The sequence below is a fragment of the Dermochelys coriacea genome, chromosome 2 (genome assembly GCF_009764565.3).
Source record: "Dermochelys coriacea isolate rDerCor1 chromosome 2, rDerCor1.pri.v4, whole genome shotgun sequence".
In the NCBI taxonomy this organism is placed as follows: domain Eukaryota; kingdom Metazoa; phylum Chordata; order Testudines; family Dermochelyidae; genus Dermochelys; species Dermochelys coriacea.
In genome coordinates this window covers 230,820,189-230,838,898 of record NC_050069.1, presented here as the reverse complement: position 1 = coordinate 230,838,898, position 18,710 = coordinate 230,820,189, and the positions used below count along the sequence as shown (strand labels likewise).

General features: G+C 45.7%; 1 protein-coding gene across 1 annotated transcript in view; it reads left to right on the top strand.

Moving 5' to 3' along the window:
• Positions 1-5,882: 5,882 nt before the first annotated feature.
• The window catches only part of ST8SIA6 (ST8 alpha-N-acetyl-neuraminide alpha-2,8-sialyltransferase 6), a 55,459-nt gene continuing 42,631 nt past the window's right edge, over positions 5,883-18,710 (top strand). Inside the window, exons 1-2 of the mRNA XM_038390941.2 lie at positions 5,883-6,061; positions 6,472-6,579. Of these exons, the coding sequence (XP_038246869.1) occupies positions 5,967-6,061; positions 6,472-6,579 (203 nt within the window). The 5' untranslated portion in view covers positions 5,883-5,966. The remainder of the gene's footprint in view (positions 6,062-6,471; positions 6,580-18,710) is intronic.

Below are 18,710 nucleotides of genomic sequence, written 5' to 3'. Positions count from 1 at the left end.
AATTCTGGAGGACTGTCCAATTTCATAATTATAAAGCTGTCATAAATGGCACCTCGTACAACCTGTCCCAGTCGTACTCGGTGTTCCTGGCTCCTCTCAGTGCCTTTAAGGCAGATGCACTGTTTGAAGGGATGGTTCCAATCTCTGAAGATAGGAAATTTTGTGGGATTTTTTTTCCTGGCTATTGGCAACACGACTGAAATTTAAAGTAGGGGTCTTGCCCTGTCTCTAGGCTCCCAAAGGCATCCTCCATCGCCGAGAGATAGTCATCAACCGTGGCAACAGGCTTGATGGCTTTTAATGCACAGATTACATAGCCTGCAGGTCCTTGCAGGCTTTGTCACGTTTCCTCTTTTCAGCCTCACTACACTGTCATTCCTGCATCTGATTTAGTTGATGCCTCAATGTCAGTCATCTTCCCCTACAGACACTGATTTAATGCCTGAAAAGAACTTTAACTTTCTGTAAGAGCCTGATTCATATGCTGTCTTTATGGACTCCCCTATTGCTTGTCCCATAGCAAAAATTATTTGGTCTGTAGAACTGGGAGGAAGCATAGGATTACTTCCCAAGAGTCCTTGGGCAGTAAGGAAAGACTGACTGAACTAAGGAAGTCAAGTCCCCCAATTTGAACTGAAAACTGATAGCTTCAGATGGTGTGGGAGATGGGGAGGGAAAACATGATTGTGCTTGTATGGTCACCTTTCATGCTTCCTTGTCTCCATGTGGCAGAATTACATGGACGGTCACTACAGTAGACAGTATAATCTTGCCCTCTACAAGAAGGGATAAAGTAGCTTCCCCTTTTGCTTGCATCTGACTCTGAACCACACAGGTTCCCCATTCTCTGATATAGGCAAATTGAAGATTGCCAAACTTCCCATTCAGTGGGTACATTAGTGAGCAGGAAGTGGTGTTCAGGGTCAATTCCCTCCAGCTCACACCAAGTTACAAGCCTCTTCTGGTTATCCATACTTGGAATTTACAGATACTTCCTTTTCCAGGAAGGCAGCAGGGGTGTATATAAGGACTGAGTTTAAAAGATTGGAGGCACTGCTGGGATCCCATGTAGCACCCCCTCTCCACCCAGTTACCTTCTCTAATGCCAATCTCCTTACAGGTTCTGATGGACAGGTCTGGGTTCTTCTGGATCCTGCCACCCACTCAACAGGGTGTATCGTCTTTATTATTCCCTATGAATTTATTTGGCAGTACCTCCACCCTGCTTGCTCCTTCCTGGTAGGGTCACCAGGGCAGCTTGGGAGGAAAATTCCAACCACAGGTTAATCCCCACGTACTTGCCAGATAGTTTGGAGACTTCCAAGAAATAACAAACACATACAATATATTCAAATTATATTAAACAAGAAACAAATATAACATTACAGGGTAAAACCCTATGTTTAGGGTCACCGGTGCCCACACTGATAATACCTGTGACTTTCCCCAGTCACATGACTTGATGTAGCAAATGTAAAACTAGTGTCCCATTGGTACCTGTAATTTGTTGGGGCCCTTAATGAACTATAACCACAAAGTTGTGTTTTGTTTGTTTGTTTTTTTCTCTGCAGTGGCTTAGCAGTGTAGCTGACTGGGTTCAGTACAGCCCAAAGGACTCACAAGTGGAATTTTGGTCCACCTGCTTAATATGCAGCAGGTTATAAAATCCCCAAACCCTTCCTCCCTGGCTTGAGGACACAGTTCAGGGAGTAGGGGGTCCCCAAAACAAATTCCCTGACTGACTAAAAGATGGTGTACTCCCAAACTCCATGAATGATCCTCAGTTTCAGAGATGACTCTGGACTCCTCAGTCACTGCAGAGGGGCTGCTCTCTGCTGGCAGGGATCCTCTTCAGGCAGGAATCGGGCTGCTTCAGTCCCAGGATTTCCCCTCCTCACAAAGGGGTGCAGAACTCAAGGTGCAGATTACACAACTGCACTAAAATCCAAACTGTAGTCTCCTAGCCCAGCGTGCATACATGCGCACACACCTTGCAGCAGCCCTGGATTAGCAGACAGAGCAGCACTGACCATGTGGTGGCTGGTCTCACCTAGGGAGCTGGAGGGTTAACTCAGCCTAGCTGGGGAAGTTTCCTAGCAAAACTCTACAAACTGAGAACAGTTAGTGGAGAAGGACAAGCCCAGCTGAGGGATCTTGCTTTCAGGTCTCTAGAGGCCAGTTCTCAGGGGGAACCCTGAATGCAGGCCTGGGACTCACCAGCTCCCCACACAGCCAGTCTTGCCCTTACCCTGGCTGGCTCCAGACTGACTCAAAAATGGCTTCTCCCCTTTCCCGAACTCCCTGGGAAGGGCATTTCACTCCCGATTGGTTGCCGGGCAAACTCTGAGTCTGCCTTAGCTCCCCCTCCCTACCCGGGACAGCATGCCTCTCCCTGAGATGCCAGCAGACAGGGTCCCAGAAATCTATGTAATCTCCTTGGGGGTTACATTATGATTAACATGTTATGTCATATATAATCATATACCCATGGTGGTATAATACCACATTACTTCCACCCTGTAGCCTTTTATTTTATTTAAAGGGAATTTTGTAAACTCCTACCAACAGCAATAACAAACAAGAAATGGGAGACCTGCATGCTTGAAGGACTAAGAGGCCTAATAGGCCACAATGGGTTAGCAGTAAAGGACATGTCACTACAATGGGTAGGGTTGCCAACTTGGTAATTATTTAAAGAACAGACACTCCAGCAAGGGTGCAGGAACATCCATTGCCCCACCTCTTCTTCCCCCCAACCCCTGGAGGCCCTACCCCACCTCTTCCTCCCAAGGTTCCTCTCCCATCACTCTCTGCTTTTCCCCTCCTTTCCCCCTTCCCAGGTCAGGAGGGACTCACCTGTGGAGCTGGAGCTGGGAACTGCAACTACCCAACACAGGTAGGAGGCTGCAGTGGGAGCTGGCATGGGTGATCTGGCACCTCCCTGCCTCCCCCGCCCACAGTAACTGGACTTTGAGTGTCTGGTCTGTAGGTCTGACTGGACACTGTCAGGTCCCCTTTTTGACCAGACTTTCCAGTCAAAAACTGGACCCCGTAACAGTGGGCTACCTACTAGTAACTTCTGGTCTCCAAATGCCTGCACAAAATACACAACAACAGTTAAAATGAAAAAGATAACAATTAGGGCTGTCAATCACAATCAACTCACACAATTAACTCAAATTAATCTTGATTGATCACTCTTAATTGCACTGTTAAAGAATAGAATACCAGTTCAATTTATTAAACATTTTCAGATGTTTTTCTACATTTTCAAATATATTGATTTCAATTACAACACAGAATACATGTACAGTGCTCACTTTATATTTTTATTACAAATATTTGCACCATAAAAATTATATCATTTCTTTTGTTTTTTCAATTCACCTCATACAAGTACTGTAGTGCAATCTCATTGTTGTGGGACTGCAACTTACAAATGTCAAATTTTTTTGATTACATAACTGCACTTAAACCCAAAAACAACGTAAAACTTTAGTGCCTACAAATCGCCGCATTCCTACTTCTTCAGTCAATCAATAAGACAAGTTTGTTTACACTTAGGAACATAATGCTGCCCGCTTATTTACAATGTCACCTGAAAGTGAGAAGAGGTGTTTGCATGGCATGGTTGTAGCTGGGGTTGCAAGGTATTTATGGGCCAGATATGCTAAATATTCATATACCTCCATGTTTCAGCCACCATTCCAAAGGACATGCTTCCATGCTGCTGATGATCATTTTAAAAAAACCCAAAACGTTAATTAAACTTGTGACTGAATTCCTGGGGGCAGAATTGTATGTCTCCTGCTCTATTTTACCCGCATTCTGCCATATATTATAGCAATCTTGGATGATAGCCCAGCACATGTTTGTTTTTAAGAAACTTTGTGTTTTGTCAAATCTGAAGTGAAAGAAGGTACCAATATGAGATTTCTAAAGATAGCTACAGCACTCTACCCAAGGTTTAAGAATCTGAATTGCCTTCCAAAATCTGAGAGGGATGAGATGTAGCATGATTTCAGAAGTCTTAAAAGAGCAACACCCCAATTCAGAAACTACAGACCTGAACCACCAAAAAAGAAAATCTACCTTTTGCTGGTGGCATCTGACTCGGGTGATGAAAATGAACATGCATCAGTCCCCATGGTTTTTGGGTTGTTATCAAGCAGAACCTGTCATCAGCCTGGACACATGCCCTTTGGAAGGGTGGTTGAAGCATGAATGGGCATATGAATCTTTAGCCACAACAGTGCAAACACCTGTTGCAAATGTAAACAAACTTGTTTGTCTGAGTGACTAACTGAACAAGAAGCAGGACTGAGTGGACTTGTAGGCTCTAAAGTTTTACATTGTTTTGGTTTTTGAGTGCAGTTATTTTTTTGTACTCTCAATTTTCATTGAGAATTCATAGAGATAAAAATATAAAGCGAGCGCTGTACACTTTATATTCTGTGTGGTAACTTAAATCAATATATTTGAAAATGTAGAAAACATCCCAAAATATTTAAATAAATGGTAATCTATTATTCTTTAACAGTGCAATTAATCACTATTAATTGTTTTAATCACTTGACAGCCCTAATAACAATCTGCATGGAACCTGGGGAGAAGAACATCAGGTTGCCGGAGGGTACCAGGAAATAAGTCTGCATGTCAATGGCTTAAGTGCTAGTAGCAGTTATAGCACTTCTGTACAGTTACTTTAAAGAAGAACCACTTTAATTTTAGACACATGGCATCTGTAATTGGGAAGCTGGCCCAGTTCATGAAATTGAGCTCAGTGCACCTCTTCCACACCAGGAGCACCCTTGTTTGGTGCAATGAGGAAGGTGGGGCTGACTCTGGGGATTACAAAGGAGACTAAAGAGAGCTGAGACAAAGAGCAGAGCTCAGCTGAGAGCTACAGCGAACGGATGCCCCTGAAGGAGGGAGGGGTGAGAATTCACAGGGTGGGCAGTGGAGCCAGTTCAGGCTGGTGAAAGTGGAAGGCAGTCAGGGGGTCACCTACAAACTTTGCCAGGCCAGAGAGGGCTGAGATCAGTGAAGGAAGAGAGAGCGGGGGTGAGCCAGCTGTTTTCTCCAGGCAGGAGCTGGAATCCTACCCCAGAAGGAAGCAGGGGAGAGAGATACCCCAGCTAGAGGGGCTGGGGAGAGGTGTGGTGAGATACTGGCATTGTGTTGGGTATTGGACTGGTGGGCTGACTACACCATTTGGAGGGTGCTGGGGGCGTTCTGGTCTACGGTAGTGAGCATTTTGCTAATAAACTAACCCTGCACAAAGGGCTGTTTATATACCCTGAATTTGATTGAGGGGAGGGGCCACTTGCAGGGCTGCCATGAGGGGGCACCTGGGAGGAGGCCAGGCCTTTAGCGTCCTTTCCTGTCATTACCCAGCACCTTCAGGTGCAAGTGGCCCTTCTCCTCGCCCTGCTGGAAGAGGGCAGCGAGACACGCACGCCCGGCCCTCAGGTTGCCAGGGGCAGCTCTCCTACCCTGCCAGTGCCCTGCGGGGAGGCGCCCTGACCGCCTGGCATTTTTGCGGTGGCCAGCTGGCATCCCCCCCGCCCCGGCTCCCCCTGCTGGCAGGTGCCCGGACCCCTGCCTGGGAGATGCCGCCCCTCCCGCCAGGGGGCTGAGGCTTGCCCAGGGGAGCTGAAGCGGCGCAGGGCCGGGGTGCCCTCCCTCGCTGTCCCCCCCCCCCCCCAGCGGGCCTGCCGTGCAGCCCCTGGGGGCTGCGGGGGAGAAAGGAGGCTGCCTCAGGCGGGGTGGGCTGAGCTCAGGGGCTGCGGGAGGTGGCGGCACTGGGCCCCACACAGCGGACCCGGGTGGGGCGGGGCGGAGCGGAGCAGAGAGAGCCTGTGGCTGCTATCGCCGCCTCCCTTAAGTACCATGGGGCCGGCTTAGCTGCAGCGGGCGCTGCTCCCGCTCAGACTCGCCGCGCCGCTGCTGCGGGCGGTCACGAGATGCGGGCAGTCCTTGCCTTCATCGCTATGCTCGGCAGCCTGCTTCTCTTCTCGGGCCTCCTTTGGCTCACGGCGGACGGGACCCTCAGCCCCAGGTAGAGAGGCTTGCCGCGGGCTGAAGCCAAAAGAATCCGGGCGTTGAAAGGCCGCTCCCGAGTGTACGTGGGGCGGAGTTTTTTGGCTTTGGCGGGAAGCCGGCAGCAGCGGGGATGATATCGATACCTGGCTGGAAGGTGGGCGGTGGGCTCCATACCAGGAGGAGGTGGGATTCCCGAGATCAGATACTGTAGCCTCTGAAATGCAGCTGGGGGGGGGGGTCTGACTTCATCGTCCCCTTCATACGCTGGCCGCCACCACAGCAGAACAGCGTTCGCTCGGCTCTTCCTGAGCTATTCTGGCTCGGAGGCTTTGCAGTGTCTGAACGACGCATGGAGCGGGAGCGGCTCACGCATGGTAACGTTTCATTACAGTGTTTGACAACTTTATTTCCCTTCTTGCTTACTAGGAGCTGGCAGAAGGAGACGCGATCGGCTACTGATGTCGCACCTAAAGGGCTGAGAGAACTCGGGTCCCCTTTGACGTCTGTCCAGCTTGCTACTCAAACCGAGAACAGGTACAGGCTATTTATTTCTTATTTAGTATTCATATTATTTGTGATTGCGGTAGGCATGCTCTATACAGAAATAATTCCCTATAGTTACCATTTGCTTTTAAAAAGAAAAGGAGTACTTGTGGCACCTTAGAGACTAACAAATTTATTAGAGCATAAGCTTTCGTGAGCTACAGCTCACTTCATCGGATGCATCCGATGAAGTGAGCTGTAGCTCACGAAAGCTTATGCTCTAATAAATTTTAGTCTCTAAGGTGCCACAAGTACTCCTTTTCTTTTTGCGAATACAGACTAACACGGCTGCTACTGTGAAACCTGTCATTTGCTTTTACAGGTTTCAGAGGAGCAGCCGTGTTAGTCTGTATTCGCAAAAAGAAAAGGAGTACTTGTGGCACCTTAGAGACTAACAAATTTATTCGAGCATACCCGATGAAGTGAGCTGTAGCTCACGAAAGCTTATGCTCTAATAAATTTGTTAGTCTCTAAGGTGCCACAAGTACTCCTTTTCCATTTGCTTTTATAAAGCCTTGATTGAAAGATGTTTAAAGCATATTAGAACAAGAAAATTGGCTTGCAGTGTAATAAAAGGACTGCTCCATACTAGGTATCATCAAATGTCAATCTGTGGCTGGTTTCGTGTAGCAAAGCAAAGAGTGCTTTATAATTTGTTCTGAGCATTTTTTTTTTCCCCTTCAAAATGTGGGTCTGTCTGAGGGTGGTTCACTTATTATTATTTTTTTTTTAAATCATCTTCACACACTTTGTTCATAGTGTGGATTTTTCCTTTAAAATACATAAGCTTAGAGCCAAATTCTGAAATCCCTTACTCACACTGAGTAGCATCTTCTTCCAAATGTAGTCTCGTGGTTTAGTCCCAAGTGCCATGCTCTTTCTGAATCATTTTGTAGATGCTTGTTATCATGTCCATTAATTTATATCACAATGTTTGATAAGGGTATAGTCAATAAAATAAGCTGGCGGGGGGGGGGGAGTCATTTTAATAAGTGCAGGGCTTGAATGTTTTTATAACCAAGAACCATATTTTGCCACTTGGTGTCATTCCAGAATGCTCACAGCATAAGGTACTACTCACCATGGGTAACGGTAGCAGAATTGATATATTAGGGTCATTCAAAAGCTGGTACTATCTAGAATTTTTTTCATTATTTTTTTTTTTACTTAATTTATCCATATTAACATTACAGGTGTTCTAATTAGCATGTGTGTATGTGTATAATATATAAACAGGTACAGTGACCAAAGAGCCACGCAATGATTTAGAGAGAGTTTAGCAATTGGCTTTTAAACTTGAAGTGTGAAATTTTGGCCCTATTGAAGTCAGTGGCAAAACTCCCATTGACTTCAGTGGGGCCAGGATTCCACCCAAAGAGTCTAACTGAAATTTTTCATTCAAACTACAAAGCTTTTCCCCCAGTCAATACAAATTGAGATAGTCCTACTATTCATTCAATATTTCTTACCAAGGAACCCCTCTCCCCTCCCCCAAATTTAGATGTTCCAAATGTCTTAGGTTTTTTAAAGTTTAGTTGCAACAAAATATGTAATGCTGACAATGTGGAGCATATGGTCAGTCTGTGTGAACACCTTTTGTGTTTCCCTTTTCTGTGTTCTTTCCCTCTGTCTGCTTTCTCATTCCTTCCTGCTCTCAATTACTAGTAAGTGGTTTGTCAGCATGCTCTCTGTTCTGTTGAGGTTTATGTATTTGTTGCTTCTATCTCTTCTCCACTTTATGTACTCTGCTGTGTGTTTTTGTTTTTGTTTTGTTTTGTTTTTTTGTTGCTTTCTTCCTCTTCCCCGCTAGTTTCTGTGTTTATGCTTTCCTGCCACTCAACTCTGTGTGCTAAGCAATGGAGTCGCATTGAATTCGAAGTGATGGCAGACTTGGAGTGCTTCGGCAAATGGGAATCTAGTTAATTTTAACCTGCTATTAGCACAGTCACAACCAGAGCAAAGAAATAGAGGGGACAGGAGGCATGTGGGAAGACCAGTGACAGGCTTTTAATCTCAGTTGTAAAGCAAGTGTTGATAGTCAGATTATTGTTAGGGGCCTCAAGGATGCTGGATGCAGCCAACGGCTGTTCCTAGAGGGCCATGATGGAGTTCTTCTAAAAACGAATATTATGACCTCTCCCCAAAGTGGCATGTGTCTCTTTCCTAGGCATACTTCTGGAGAACTCCTTCCCAGAAGTCTGGTGGTAAAATCGAAAAGGCAACCAAACTAAAGTATTGAATCAAACCCCAGAAACAGAACATGACCTCTCCCTGGGGTTTCTTCCTTGCACATGTTCCTGCTGGGAATCCAGACTCTTCGCATAAATGCAGCAGACACAGCCCAAAGCAGCCATGCAGATTATCACTGTCTCTGGGGGAGACTCACAACAACTGTCTTTGCAGTACTGGCCCTGGAGACTCCCTTCCTCAGTTTTAAAGGGCCGGTGTACTCTGTTACTGTGGACTCACCTTCCCACCCCACTTTCTACAGGAGTATGGAACAGAGATGGCCAAACTGTGGCTAGTGGGCCATATGTGGCTCTTTTACCACTAAAGTGCGGCTCGCAGTTCCCTCCACATCTCCCCCGTCCCCATTCTTCACCTATGCAGGGGTGGAGGGGAGCTTGTGCAGTAGGGTGGTGGGGTAGGGGCTTCTGTCCAGCAGGGTTGGGGGGGGGGGTGTCTCAGGGCTGGTGCCCAGCGGGACACACCTGCCAGAGCTCGGGGCTTCAGCAGGAGCAGGGTTGAAGCCCTGAGTCCTGGCTGGTACCTCCCACAGGGCTGAAGCTCCAAGCCCCAGCAGGCACAAACTTCTGAAGATTGTCATGTGGCTCGGAGGACCAGTAAGTTTTGGCCACCCCGATATAGAAGGTAGATATGGAAAAGACCTATTGGATCACTTAGTCAATCTCCCTAAAAAATGCAGAATTATTCCCTACAGGACACTTTTCTAATGGTTTGCCTGGTCTAATTTTTGCAGTCTCAGGCAATGGGGATTCTGCCAGTTCTCTTGGGAGATTATTTCAGAGTCTAATACATCTCACTGTTAGAAGAACATCAGGGAAATCTTCCTTATGATTCTCCATTATTAAAGTTATCATTCCATTGCTATTAATCAGACATCCCTTCCCCACACCTACTGTCTCACACCAACCTCTTCCCTTCTTGGTAGCAGCAATCTTGATTTCAAGACCAACTAGAATAAGAAGGTTTCAGAGTAGCAGCCGTTTTAGGCTGTATTCACAAAAAGAAAAGGAGTACCCGTGGCACCTTAGAGACTAACAAATTTATTAGAGCATAAGCTTTCGTGAGCTACAGCTCACTTCATCGGATGCATTTGGTGGAAAAAGCAGAGGAGAGATTTATATATACATACACACACACACACACACACACACACACACACACACACACACACACATACACAGAGAGAGAGAGAGAACATGAAACAATGGGTTTATCATACACACTGTAAGGAGAGGTTTCAGAGTAGCAGCCGTGTTAGTCTGTATTCGCAAAAAGAAAAGGAGTACTTGTGGCACCTTAGAGACTAACAAATTTATTAGAGCATAAGCTTTCGTGAGCTACAGCTCACTTCATCGGATGCATTTGGTGGAAAAAACAGGAGAGATTTATATACACACACACACACACACACAGAGAACATGAAACAATGGGTTTATCATACACACTGTAAGGAGAGTGATCACTTAAGATAAGTCATCACCAGCAGCAGGGGGGGGAAGGAGGAAAACCTTTCATGGTGACAAGCAGGTAGGCTAATTCCAGCAGTTAACAAGAATATCAGAGGAACAGTGGGGGGTGGGGTGGGAGGGAGAAATACCATGGGGAAATAGTTTTACTTTGTGTAATGACTCATCCATTCCCAGTCTCTATTCAAGCCTAAGTTAATTGTATCCAGTTTGCAAATTAATTCCAATTCAGCAGTCTCTCGTTGGAGTCTGTTTTTGAAGCTTTTTTGTTGAAGTATAGCCACTCTTAGGTCTGTGATCGAGTGACCAGAGAGATTGAAGTGTTCTCCAACTGGTTTTTGAATGTTATAATTCTTGACGTCTGATTTGTGTCCATTCATTCTTTTACATAGAGACTGTCCAGTTTGGCCAATGTACATGGCAGAGGGGCATTGCTGGCACATGATGGCATATATCACATTGGTAGATGCGCAGGTGAACGAGCCTCTGATAGTGTGGCTGATGTGATTAGGCCCTATGATGGTATCCCCTGAATAGCTAATAAGCGATGGTCACATAAACACCACCCTATATCGGAAACCTACTGACCGCTATTCCTACCTATATGCCTCTAGCTTTCATCCAGATCATACCACTCGATCCATTGTCTACAGCCAAGCGCTACGATATAACCGCATTTGCTCCAACCCCTCAGACAGAGACAAAACACCTACAAGATCTCTATCATGCATTCCTACAACTACAATACCCACCTGCTGAAGTGAAGAAACAGATTGACAGAGCCAGAAGAATACCCAGAAGTCACCTACTACAGGACAGGCCCAACAAAGAAAACAACAGAACGCCACTAGCCATCACCTTCAGCCCCCAACTAAAACCCCTCCAACGCATCATCAAGGATCTACAACCTATCCTGAAGGACGAGCCATCGCTCTCTCAGATCTTGGGAGACAGACCAGTCCTTGCTTACAGACAGCCCCCCAATCTGAAGCAAATACTCACCAGCAACCACACACCACACAACAGAACCACTAACCCAGGAACCTATCCTTGCAACAAAGCCCGTTGCCAACTCTGTCCACATATCTATTCAGGGGATACCATCATAGGGCCTAATCACATCAGCCACACTATCAGAGGCTCGTTCACCTGCGCATCTACCAATGTGATATATGCCATCATGTGCCAGCAATGCCCCTCTGCCATGTACATTGGCCAAACTGGACAGTCTCTACGTAAAAGAATGAATGGACACAAATCAGACGTCAAGAATTATAACATTCAAAAACCAGTTGGAGAACACTTCAATCTCTCTGGTCACTCGATTACAGACCTAAGAGTGGCTATACTTCAACAAAAAAGCTTCAAAAACAGACTCCAACGAGAGACTGCTGAATTGGAATTAATTTGCAAACTGGATACAATTAACTTAGGCTTGAATAGAGACTGGGAATGGATGAGTCATTACACAAAGTAAAACTATTTCCCCATGGTATTTCTCCCTCCCTCCCACCCCACCCCCCACTGTTCCTCTGATATTCTTGTTAACTGCTGGAATTAGCCTACCTTGCTTGTCACCATGAAAGGTTTTCCTCCTTTTTCCCCCCCCTGCTGCTGGTGATGGCTTATCTTAAGTGATCACTCTCCTTACAGTGTGTATGATAAACCCATTGTTTCATGTTCTCTGTGTGTGTGTGTGTATATAAATCTCTCCTCTGCTTTTTCCACCAAATGCATCCAATGAAGTGAGCTGTAGCTCACGAAAGCTTATGCTCTAATAAATTTGTTAGTCTCTAAGGTGCCACGGGTACTCCTTTTCTTTTTAGAATAAGAAGCAGATAAATAAGATCAGCCCATGCAGGAGGAGGGGAAGACAGCTTTCTCAAAACACAACTAATTCAGAGATTTAGGTTAATAGAAATGATAACAGGGCAGCAACCACTCGCTACGTGGCACAAATTTTAAAGCACCTCTTAATATTTTCTTGAGCATCATTATCTTTTTGACAGAAAAGTTTTTGTTACAAACCTGACCTGCATCGTTGGGTTGGTCGGATAATTGGTAAAGGTGTTAAAAGAGCTGTGAGTAAGCAGGGAGAAAGGAGGTTTGCAGTGAGGATAAGTTAGAATTAATTAATGCATCATATCACAGCCTTGTTTTCTCCATTTTTGTCCCTTCTACAATAACAGGAGATTGCTACAATAAAACAACAGATTGTTTTGCAGGACTAGGGAATAAACTATAGTGTGATAATAGTGAACTATGCTATAGAATCCAGTACGTTCTTCTGTCAAAATATTGGTATCAGTGGAGTGGTGGGATAGGCTGATTACCAAGGTTATGAATCGTAACCTAGTAATACAAATAATAAGCTGCAGTTTAGATAAGCAGAGCTGCCACCCTTGCTGACTAATTTTTCTGCTGTCTTAATGTTTTGTAACTTCCTTCTTCAATGATATGTGCAGACACACTTGAAGTGTATTTCCAGGACATACAGAGTGTATCTGCTATGTCTAAATGAATAGAAGCTCTCTTGTAAGCTACTGCCAGGACACATTTATGTTCTGACACCGAGGGGTTTCTCAGCCTCTTCCAGTCCATCTAGCCAAAGTGAAATTGTTGTTGTCTGTCATTCTGTTGAGTGTGTATTATTACCTTATTATATTCTCTTCACTAGTCTAGTAGACTGCGAATATTGTTTGCCATGTTCTCTCCATAGTTTATGGATTTTATAAAGAAAAGATACTGATACTAAATATGACACTGGTTCATATGCAACAGAAGACTACCAAATTTCCAAGTGCCAAGGATATTTAGGACCTGCTGTAACATTACTTATCCAAGCTAAAGTTTCATGGGAATTTTCCTTGAGTAAGGAGTGAAAGATCAGTCTTTTACACAGTTACCATTATTAATATTCTAAGGCAAATAGTTGCTCCTGTGGTTTGATAAAGTAGTTTTTACAGTCCATTTCACAAAGCATTTAGATTGTGTATTGCCTTATTAATCAAAGTGTCATGAACCTTAAAAACATCAATGTATTCTCATTATCAAATTCACTTAAATTTGGTGGCAGAGTTAACAGTTTAATAACACCCTTACTATGGAAGAGTGGATTATTGGTTTCTAATAACCACAACTAACACACCGTGAAAGATTCAAAATTAAATGTGTCTACAAGGGAGAAGATAAGAAACACGAATATTCACAAACAGGCTGCCAGTTTTCAATAGCCAAATCTGGTCGAAAGAGGCACGTATACAGTAATATGAAGACAAAGGCACCCAAGAGACTAAGGGAGGTTACTCACTAGCTGACTATCTCAGGAGCGCTTCTCTTATTGCTATTGATTTGATTTAGGGGAATAAGTAACTACATATAGTTAATAAGTCTCTGTGCTATATGGACCTGGGTTGGGGAGAGACTGGGAACATGCCATTGAGTTTGGTAGGACACTGGGCTGGTTTGGTGTATGTGAAATCTAGGCTTAGTTGCTGACTGTCTGTCTGCCTGGGCTTGGTTGCCCTGCAGTTAAGTGGGTGAGCATCTGATTTCGAGTAGGGCTGTTTGAAGTGAGAGCAATGGAGTTTTTTGGATAGGCCACTGATCAGCAGGGGCTGAGTGAGAAGGGGTGAGTCACCCATTCCAGCTGTGTGTGTGTGTGGGGAGGGGAGCCCTGGCCTTAAAAAGCACAGATCTTGCTGATAAGATGAAGGCAGATGGGAGACTAAAGGAGTTAGCCAGCTGAGCTCCCAGCGGATGGAGAGAGTGTGGGTAGATGGGTTTGTTTTCTCCCTCTTAACTTGGTACTCTACAAGGGAGAACCTCCAATGGGAGAAAAATGGCACATTGCCAATGCTACTGCTAGCTATTCCTCTGCCTGCACCTGTGGGGGACCTGGTCAGCTAGGAGTCATGACCATGGTTTTAACTTGCTGGGAATGTGGCAGGAGGAACCACGTGGTGTGAGTGGTGTCTGTTTGTTCCCCATACTCCTTGCATTTTGGGGAAGAAATGTGAAGGAGTGGAAGTATTAGTACATAAGATAAATTATGACTTAATTGGCATCACAGAGACTTGGTGGGAGAAATGTCAGACTGGAATACTGGTATAGAGGAGTACAGCTTTCAAGGAAGACAGACAGGGAAAAAAGGGAGGAGATATTGCATTGTGCATCAAGAATATATATGCTCATTCTGAGGTTCAGAAGGAGGTAAGAAGCAGACCAGTGGAAAGTCTGAGTGAAGATAAAAGTGAAAGAAAAAAGGGAGTGACATCCTGTCAGAGGTCTACTATAGACCACCAAATCAAGAGGAAGAGGTGGATAACAGAAATGCAAAACACATGACCTGTAGAAATGAGGGACTTTAATTACCCAAATATCTGTTGACAAAGTAATACGGCAAAACACAAAATGTCCAGTAAGTTTTTTGGAACATATTGGGGACAACTTCTTGTTTCAGAAGGTGTAGGAAGTAACTGCGAAGGCAGCCATTTTAGACTTATTTTTTGTCCAACAGGGAGGAATAGTTTGTGAATCTGAAGGTGGAAGGCAACTAGCTTGAAACTGATCATGAAATGATAGATTTCATGATGCTAAGCAAAGGAAGGAGTGAGAGCAGCAGAATAAGGAGAATGGATTTCAAAAAAGCAGACTTTAACAAACTAAGGCTATGTCTACACTACGAAATTAGGTTGATTTTTATAGAAGTTGATTTTTAGAAATCAGTTTTATACAGTCGATTGTGTATGTCCCCACTAAGCGTATTAAGTCAGCGGAGTGCGTCCTCACTACCGTGGCTAGCAACGACTCCCGGAGCAGTGCACTGTGGAAAGCTATCCCACAGTTCCCGCAGTCTCCGCTGCCCATTGGAATTCTGGATTAAGCTCCCAATGCCTGATGGTGCAAAAACATTCACAGGTGGATGTCTTCAGTCTCCCCTCCATTCCCCCGCTGCGAAAGCAACTGTGGACAATCATTTTGTGCCTTTTTTCTGGGTTACTCGTGCAGACGCCATCGCATGGCAAACATGGAGCCTGCTCAGCTCACCGCTGCTGTTGCAAGCATTGTAAACACCTCGCGCATTATACTGCAGTATGTGCAGAACCTGGCTAGGAGATGGCAGCACGAGGACGATTGTGAGGAGGACATGGACACAGATGTTCCTGAAAGCATGGGATGTGGCAATTGGGACATCATGGCAGCAGTGAGGCTGGTTGATACAGTGGAATGCCAATTCTGGGCCTGGCAAACAAGCATAGATTGGTGGGACCGCATAGTCTTGCAAGTATGGGATGATTCCCAGTGGCTGCGAAACTTTCGCATGCGTATGGCCAATTTCCTGGAACTCTGAGTTGCTTTTCCCTGCCCTGAAGTGCAGGAATACCAAGATGAGAGCTGCCCTGACAGTTGAGAAGCAAGTGGCGATAGCCCTGTGGAAGCTTGCAACACCTGACTGCTACTGGTCAGTCAGTAATCAATTTGGAGTGGGCAAGTCTACTGTGGGGACTGCTGTGATCCAAGTAGCCAATGCAATCACTGATGTTCTGTTATCAAGGGTAGTGACTCTGGGAAATGTGTAGGTCATAGTGGATGGCTTTGGTGCAATGGAGTTCCCTAACTGTGGTGGGGCGATAGACGGAATGCATATCCCTATCTTGGCACTGGACCACCTTGCCAACCAGTACATAAACCGCAAGGGGTACTTCTCAATGGTGCTGCAAGCACTGGTGGATCACAAGGGAAGTTTCACTGACATCAACATGGGATGGCTGGGAAAAGTGCATGATGCTCTCATCTTTAGGACCTCTGGGTTGTTTGAGCAGCTGCAAGAAGGGACTTACTTCCCGGACCAGAAAATTACCGCTGGGGATGTTGAAATGCCAATAGTTATCCTTGGAGACCCAGCCTACCCCTTGGTCCCAGGGCTGATGAAGCCATACACAGGCAGCCTGGACAGTAGTAAGGAATAGTTCAACTATAGGCTGAGCAAGTGAAGAATGGTGGTAGAATGTGCCTTTGGATGTTTAAAAGCTCACTGGCACTGTTTGCTGACTAGGTTAGACCTCAGCGCAACCAATATTCCCTTTGTTTATTACTGCTTGCTATGTGCTCCATAATATCTTTGAGAGTAAGGGGGAGAGGTTTATGATGGGGTGGGAGGTTGAGGCAAATTGCCTGGCTGCCAATTTTGAACAGCCAGACACCAGGGCTATTAGAAGAGCACAGGTAGGCATGCTGCACATCAGAGAGGCTTTGAAAACCAGTTTCTTGACTGGCCAGGCTAAGGTGTAACAGCTGTGTATGTTTTGTTGATTTTAATTCCCTGTAAGCCAACCACCCTCCCCCACTTCGATCACAGCTGGCAAAGGAAATAAAGTCACTATTGTTTTGAAACCATGCATTCTTTCTTAATTTAAAAAAAAAAAAAGGCTGGGGGGGAGGGAGACAACTGATAAGGTAGGCTGGGGGAGGAGGGAAGGACAAGGCCACATTACTTATTGTAGCCATACTACAAATCAAAACTGTTTAAATGACCGCCTTCTGTTGCTTGGGCCATCCTCTGGAGTGGAGTGGCTGGGTGCCGGAGCCTCCCACCCCACCTTCTTGGGCACCTGGGTGAGGAGGATATGGAACTTGGGGAGGAGGGCAGGCGGTTGTACAGTGGATGTAGCGGCGGTCTGTGCTCTTGTTGGCTTTCCTGCAGCTCCACCAGACGCCTGAGCAAGTCCGTTTGCTCCCCCATTAGCCTCAGCATTGCATCCTGCCTCTTCTCATCGTGCTCATTTAATGCTCTCCTGGACTCTGCCACTGAATGCCTCCATGCATTCAGCTGTGCCCTATCCATGTGGGAGGACTGCATGAGCTCGGAAAACATGTCATTGCAAGTGTGGGGTTTTTTTCACCTTCTAATCTGTGATAACCTCAGGGACAGAGATGATGGGGGAGCATAGAAACATTTGCACCTGTGGGGGGGATAAAAAGGGAGAGTAACATTTAAGATGATACATTTCTGAGAACAAAAGGAGACTCTTTCACAGTGAAACAAGCAATTCACAGCAGACAGCACATATGCTTTAGGTACAAGGTCACATTTTGCTTTTTATATTGAGCGCCTGCCGGTATGGTGACACATTACAATGGCTGGGCAACAGAATTTGGTTTCCAGGCAGCCATGGTAAACCAAAGGGTACACAGGTTTGGCTTCTAATGCCTTCATATCAGGTGGGAATTTTTTATTTTTTTATTTTTTTTTCAAACTGCAGCACCCTCCTTTCCCATAGAAAGCAATGCCAGTTGGGTTTGCCATTTAAAAGGAGGGGCTGCGGTTTTCAGGTGGATGTGCAGCATACATCTCCCTGCCACCCTTCCGTGTGGCTATTTGGGATGATCCCTTCACCCCTCCCCCCCGCTGTGTGGCTATTCTCAGGGATGATCCCTTTTAACCAAGCACAAACAGCCCAGCATGAATGGGGTCCTTTTACTGTTCCCTTACAAAAATTCCCTTATTTCAACCGGGTGACCATGAATATCGTTCTCCTGAGGCTAACACAGAAAGATATAGACTGAATGTGACCAAAACCCAGGACTATTTGCTGCCATGCTTTGTGCTGTAATGATTCCAGGCTACTGGCTTGGTGTGGTAAAGTGTCCTACCATGGAGGATGAAATAAGGAAACCCTCCCCAGAAACTTTCTGCAAAGGCTTTCTGAGTACCTCCAGGAGAGCTTGATGAAGATGTTCCTGGAGGATTCCCACTCTATCCCCAGATACGGTAACAGACTTATCCAGTAGCTGTACTGGCCGCAAATGCATCCCAAGTCTTCAAGGCAAATCAAACATTAAACACTATTGCTTTTAAACCCTGTTACAAATGTGCACTCACCAGAGGTGCCTTCTCCGCCTTCAGGGTTGGGGATCCTGCCATCGGAGGATATTGGCTCTAGGATGATGAAAAGGCCCTGGCTGCTGGGAAGAACGGATTCACCGCTTGCCTGCTGCGTATTCTCTTCCTCCTCCACAAAATCCTCTTCCATGTTGTGTAAGACTCCTCCCTTGCAGGTGTCCACGGACAGTGGGGGGGTCCTCTCCTCCCCTAGAATGCCATGCAGCTGATCATAGAAGCGGGATGTATGGGGCTCTGACCCAGAGTGACTGTTTGCCTTTTGGTAGGCTTGCCTGAGCTCCTTGACTTTCACATGGCACTGATGTGTGTCCCTATTGTAGCCTCTGTCCCTCATATTCTGTGCGATTTTTGGGGGGTGTGTGTGTGTGTGTGTGTGTGTGTGTGTGTGTGTGTGTGTGTGTGTGTGTGTATAGGCATTTCTTCTTTTTGATCGGAGTTCTGCCTGCATAGATTCTTCTTCCCATACAGCAATCGGATCCAGTGTCTCCTGTTAGCTCCATGAT